Source organism: Geospiza fortis, unplaced genomic scaffold, assembly GCF_000277835.1.
Source record: "Geospiza fortis unplaced genomic scaffold, GeoFor_1.0 scaffold16, whole genome shotgun sequence".
Taxonomy (NCBI): Eukaryota; Metazoa; Chordata; class Aves; order Passeriformes; family Thraupidae; genus Geospiza; species Geospiza fortis.
This window is the reverse complement of record NW_005054302.1, coordinates 12,557,016-12,563,921: the sequence shown is the minus strand read 5'-3', so window position 1 is coordinate 12,563,921 and position 6,906 is coordinate 12,557,016. Positions and strand designations below refer to the sequence as shown.

The 6,906-nt window shown below is 41.2% G+C and overlaps 1 protein-coding gene across 1 annotated transcript in view; it reads right to left on the bottom strand.

Annotated features, from left to right (window-relative positions):
* CTSC (cathepsin C) overlaps window positions 1-6,906 on the bottom strand; it is a 41,300-nt gene that overhangs the window by 9,336 nt on the left and 25,058 nt on the right. Inside the window, exon 3 of the mRNA XM_014311777.2 lies at window positions 5,885-6,030. Coding sequence (XP_014167252.2) covers window positions 5,885-6,030 — 146 coding nt within the window. The remainder of the gene's footprint in view (window positions 1-5,884; window positions 6,031-6,906) is intronic.

Here is a 6,906-nt window from a genome sequence, read left to right as displayed (position 1 = left end):
CCCCCCCCCCCCCCCCCCAGCACTGCTGAAGCAGACAAGTGGCAGACAACCCTTTAAAAAACCTCATCAGTGCCATAACAATGATGGTCACTGATTACCAGAAGGTACGCCATAAAATCATTGCTAAAACAACTTTGCTAAGAAATGCAGCATTTCTTATTTCTACTTGTGGAGGACTGACAGATAGGATCTAGGAAATTTGACTGTACCAGTTTTAGAGGACTGACTATGAGTACACCTGCCCATCAAGTCATATGACAGGGATATGGCACCATTGCACAAGCAACACCTGACTCAGGTGGATATGAATTACAACGTCAGACTCAGCAGAAGCTGCCAGCACAGTACCCAAAATATCCAAGGAGCCCACCCCAGAACAACATCCTTTATGGAGGATAACAGCCAGACAGCTGGGATCACCAGCAACTGCTGGACAACTGCTCTCACACATTTCTTGGCAGACTTTAAAGATGGTTTTCAGTTTTGAGGTAAGATGACTGCAACTGTCACATGATAATTTCATCAGCCGGTGAAATCTGCAGCATTAACTCCATCCAGCAACCTGACCAATCTAGGAGAACTCCTTTAGAAAGGCACCCAAACTATATTCATAGTTCCAATTATGAGCTTTGAAAAATTTAATTCTATTTCAAATGCATATTTTTCTCAATCCTGACAAGTCATGTGGTTTTGCCTAATGCCAAAATTTAGCCAAGCCACGCCAACATTAACCTTCATGTAGCTAAACTTTAAAGCTTGCTGTTAGGAAACTGAACCCAGGGAAGCTTTCCAGTGAAGTATCCTTTTAATAACGCCTTTCCTGTGTCGGTCATCATGACAATCTAATTGTATGTTCAATTCTAGTCCTAGTAAAAATCATAATTGTTTAAAGCTTTTTTTAAATCTTTAATCTCCCTAAGAGGAAATCAAGAAAGGATGAAGACCTTATTAGTCACAGCATTTTAATGAGAATTCAGCAGTGCCACATAGAGAGGCAGCCATCCCATCCTCTTTGAAATCTACTGTTCTCAATTTAAGCAATGCCTAGGCAATAAGCCAACTTGAGTTCCAGGAGGCAGGACTACCCTACACATTAAACCTGGTGGAGAGACTTATCTCTCAAGTTTACAAGTGTGCCTATCCATTTTTCTACGGGAAGCACACACTGAATGAGAACAGAGCTGCAGACTTGCAGCTGTCCTACTACACAAAAATACAGAAGATGATGTTACCAGAAAAAAACTACTGCATCTTGCTACACAATATAAAATGCGAGTAAATATCAACTCCAGGTGGATTTTCTTTACTTTAGGAAACATTCTGCAATTCTGACTTTTGTGCTTTCAGATTTACACTTTAGGAAAGCAGCAGTTGCTCACTGCCAGTTGAGCAAGCCCAAATTAGACAGGTTAAAAGCTGACTTTCAATTGACTTGCAGGATGATTGAGTTGCATTAGCAACTCTAGCACTTCTACTTCAGCAACATAAAATAAAAAGTTTGAGGTTTTTTTCCATATCCTGAAAACTTTAAACATTAACTGCTGTCACTGTTCTAGTTTGTTTCTGTTTGTTTCAGAACAGCAGTCGTTGATTTTAACCAAATTTGGGAGCACTGGAGCACAAGAGAGAAAAAGATATGACAAAGATGTCACCAAGTCTGGAAAAAATTAGTAACTTGAGTGGTGAAATATTCTAAAATCTATTTTTTTTTTTCTGAAGTAGTTGTAATGCTTCAATATGAAAAAGAAAGTCAGACTTCTGGTATTTGCTTAAGAGCATCTCAAGAGTCTGAAGTAGAACCACTTTGCTTAAGGGACAAACAGTGAGAAACTTATGAGACTGTCTCATGTCCAAAGTGGTAGCCTTAGCAATAAATAAATACCTCAAAGACATCAAGTAATTGAAACAAAAGCCTCCACTTTCCCTTCAGCCTCACTCTAGCTTTTTATGTTCCTATTTCTTTTGCCATCCCTTGGGGGTAAAAAAAAAATCACTAAAGCTTTACATATTGCATAACCCTAAAAAATCCTTGTATCATCCAGCAGAAGCACATGATCAAGCTTCTGCCAAAAGCAAGTACACTAACTTCACATCCAAGTTCAGTACAGGGATGTTTCAGAAGCACACATTAAACAACTTAGCTTGTGCTAGAAGCAGAATGCAAGAATGCAGTAGGATGCTGCAATTTGGCAAACTTTAAATGTATGTACAACAATCGTTAGAAAAAAACACTGTTAAAACATCTTTATTTCAGACACTAAAGTAAACTGAGGAAAAAAATAGGATTGATAAGCTCACCCAATCCATACCTCTTGATGTATTAAGTCCTTTCCCCATAGGTCTCAAGTGAAAGAACAAATATCTTGTAAAGGCAATGAGACCGTACAGAAGTTTCAGTGGGTGTCTGTTTAGTAAGCCACAGGAACAAAAAGCTATTAAAAACTCATTGAAACATGCACAGCCAAACAGGCTGTGTCTGTATCTACACAGTGCAGCAGCTCTGATAAAGTCACCATTTAGACAAGCCCACAGAATTCCCGCCAGTAATTAACAGCTTAATTCTTTAACACTAGGAAAAAATCCTGGAGGTTCAATTAGCAGAAGTGGCATTTCTATTCCTGAAACTCACAAAGTACTGTATTGGCTCAAACACTGCTGCTCATTGTACCTGGTAAATCCTCCCTCTGCTCAATCTCAGACTTGCTGTATTTCTATTGCATATGTAATGCAATATTTACTGGATTAAAAGTAAACAGATATGCACAGTTAAATACGTCACAAGGTCAAACAGTTTGTAAGGAACCACTTCCTCCCTCCAAGTGCCCATTAACAGTTGTGAAATTGGGAGTTTTGCAGATAGACACATTGCATGTTGTTGCCCAATAACAGCAAGTAGCTGTCTGCAGCAAAAAATGCATTTAGTAAGTGCTGTGGTATTTCCTCATGATTCTTAGCAATAGACTTGCATCTTGGTAATCTGTTGGTCTTTTTACAGCAGCAAAATTATTAGAGAGGGTAACTGACCTGGGCTCTAATCCTCTCTATGGTGTTTAAGGAAAGAGGTCTTTAATTTAAATATGTCTTGTTGATGCTGTCCCATTACTGAGCAATGACCCAAACAAGCTTGCTATTTCTTAATACTGAAGCCAACTTCAAAACTAAGAATTAATCCATCAGCTTACAAAGGGCTGAGACGCATTTAATGACCACAAAACGCAAGCTATTGTGTATGCTACTCCTCAGGTGTATATTTGACTTTGTTTTGAGCAGCAAGATGAATCAGATGACCACCAGAAGCTCCTTTCAGCTTAAACTATTCTGCAACAGTTTTGGTATGTTGTTTTAAGAGCACTTTTGCAAATCAATGCAACACATGAAATCAATGCAATACATGACATCAGTGCTTATGAGTCACTTAGAGCTCATCTTCTGGAGATGTATTTCACAAGGTATGGAGAGCAGCAGCATTCAATGACTCTCAGCTGTCTTCAAGTTGGCAACCAACAGATCCATTTATATCCCAGAGCAGGCCCCACTGTTTCTATGATTAAATTCCTCACACTCAGGAATTTGTTTGATAAGCAGCAACTCTTTTACTGCCTAGCATATCAGCTTGTAAAGAAACTCTGTATTTCAGTGTAAAATATCAGCCCAAAGTCTGCTAGTTCAAGTATATTCTCCTCAGATGAGTCCAACAAATGACTGCTGAATTCTCCCTGCCAGAGATGACCCCTCAAAACCAAGTTCATGGACAACACTACAGCATACAGTGCTCTGCTGTCCTCATGGAGGCAGCAAAAACTTTTGAGGCAGGCTCTCCTACTGCAGGTGAGGTCATAGAGGTGTCCCTGCCTGAGAAGTTTCAGAGTAATTCTGCTCAGTTAGATTACCCTTCAGTGTCTCTGCAGGCTTTGCTGCATCACCTGCCAAACCTATGAGGAATGTACATCACAGCAATATAATTTCACTATCTTATAAAGATGTTTCAGTCAGGTGTTTCTCTCTCATACTTTGATTCTCCTCAAGTACAAGACCCTGTCTTGTTTAAAAGATTGAATTCTTATTTCAAAAATTCCCAGTTATAAGAGTGTGCTAGGTCTTGACAGTTCATTTTATTTATAGCAGCTCATATAATGTCACATTTCAGATTTTTGAAGAAAACCGTGATTTTAATGCAGGGATGTTTTAGTTTAGCTGAGCAGTGCTAATACAGCACCAAGGCCTCCATCTGCTCCTCAGACAGCTCTGACAGCAGGTAGACTAGGGGTGCATAAGATATTGGGAGGGAACACAGCTGGGAAAGCTGACCCCAACTGACCAAAGAGATATTTCATGCCAAAAAGTATCATGCATAGAAATAAAAGCTGGTGAAAGGAGAAAACAGGGACATTTAGAATCATGCCATCTGCCTTCTTATGTAACAGTTGTGCACAATGAAGCTCTGCTTTCCTGGAAATTGCTGAACATCTGCTTCCTGCTTGTTATGGTGGCAAGTTATCCTGGTGGCAAGTAGTGAATGAATTCCTCATTTTGGTTTGCTTGCATACACACACAGATTTTGCTTTACCTATTAAAGGACCTTGATCTCCTACGAGTTTTCCCACTTCTATCCTTCCAATTCACTCCCCCAATGCACTGATGGCTGAGTGGCACTTTGCTCTTTCCTGGGGTTAAGCTACAACAGTGAGCATGTAAATAACTTCCCCAGTAGTTGTGCTAAAAAATCTATACAGTCCTTTCCCTTATACAAGCCCAAATCAGCAGAGGTGGAACCTGCAAGGAGGATGCAGTTAAACTGGAGCCTTCTACATAATATCTATTCAGTAAGGATTCCAGTCCTCCTGAAAGAGTGGATCACTTGCTTTTGTTAACACCTGAAAACACTGACTTTAAAATAGTTGCTGTAAAATAAACCATCTACCATGGCTCCCAGAAAGACAATTTAGAGCAAAAGTTATTTCTTCACCCTCTTTAGTACTAGCCAAAATTCAGAGATTTTATGCTTGGACAAGGCCTGGATGTTCACTATTGACTCACAAGATCACGGCTCCTGAAACAACCAAAAACACATTCATTGCTCCTGCCCAGGGCTGCACTCACCAGCTAAGAAGCCCTGCTGCACAAAGGATCTGTCTTCCAGGTAGTAAAGCCATCCTGCAGAGATTACTCCAAACCACCCTTCAGATTTGTCATGCTACTCATCAGGACAGCAGCAGAGCACTCCTAACAAGAGTGTTTTCTCCTGTCTAAGCCCTGTCTACCATCACTGTTTTCAGCTTGACCTGAAGGCATTAACAGGGACTGAAGAGAACAGTATTACTCCAAACGAATAATTACAGGCAGCAGAAAGGTTCCTTAGATATTAGAGTAGTATTCTGAAATAAAATTTATAGATCCCAGAAATCCTCCATCAAAGAGTATAGATGGCTCTAAAGTGTCCATGCATTTGACAACATTTGTAAGGAAAGATAAAAGCAATGGTATTTGCTATTTGACTTGGGTCCACAGTGCCAAAAAAAAAAAAAGAAAAATAAAAATTAAAAAAAAAAATCCAGGCTATCAGGAAAGTTAGTTTCATGAAGGCCTTCAACTGCTTTAAGCATGCCCAGAAGGGAAAGTAGCAGCATCTGTATTTTTTTCAGATAATGGCCAGTGTGGAATACCTCTTCTCTCTCTCTGCTCCCTACCCAACCACTGATCGCTGTTTCCTTACGTTCAAAAACGAAAAGAAATCCTTTATCTGGCAATCCAGGCAAACCTCGGAGCCAAAGATAATCAAGTGTCCCAACTGACACCCACTGTGGCACCCAGGGACTGAAGAGAAGCCTAACTACAGGCCATTTTGGCAACAGCCAGTAGTGTAGAACACACCAGGTTAACTTACCTTAAAAAATGCAAACCACTTGTAGTCATTTATCACAATTTCAAAGCCTTGATTGTAAATCAAAGTGAAGAAACCATAGTTGCCCAGACTATCCTGAGCCACATCTAGCTTCTGAAGATTGACAACCACCTTTTTCTCCACAGGCCCTAAAAGAAAAAAACATTAGGGCATGATTACTGTATGGAAGAGAAAAATAATACAGAAAAACGTACAAAGGATGTTGCAACATTTATTCCTGAAGATGCTATAGTACACTTGTCAAATACAGTCCTCCGCAAAAGGGCATACTTCAGGACCTCCACTTACCCGTCAGTGGGTCTACACGTTCATTTTTTCCACTGCTACACAGTATCTGCACATCTTATTAGCAGCAGCACCAAACAGCTATGACTGAGAAACACCAGCTTATTGAAACACAACTTGCTCTAGAACTACAAAGGTGTTGGATGCTGTGTCATTTAAGCACTATGTCTGCATTGACAACTCCTCCCCTACAACATCTGGGATGAGGCATCACCCATCCTACACTCCTTCACACCAGTGCTCCAACCCTACCACGCACCTCACCTCCAGTCCTAGTACTGCCACTTGTCTCCTCTGATCAAAAAGCAGATGACACAGAAAAATGCAAAGCATCTACTATTTTTAAAATGACACTGATGACACATATGATCATTAAATAGTAACTCCCCACTACGATTATCCTCTCGAAGGAAGTGGTATTTCCATCTTTCTGGATGCTGTCAGGCTTCCCTGACAGCCTCTCAGGGGGTACCCAGGTGTCACCAGCACTGCCACTCTCTCCTGCGGGGAGCAGCCAGGGCCCGGGCAGGCAGAGCCACCACCCATGAGAGAGGGGCAGCGAGCCGGCATGAGCCATGGGGCCCACGGAGAGGCCTAGTCAAGTCCTCATCGGAACAAACAAAAGAGAAACAAAACCAGTAAAGTGGAACTGCAGCAGCGGAGGAAGCCGCCTCCCCTCGCCCATGCCGGCTCCGGGGACTCCGGGCACGGAGCGGCCG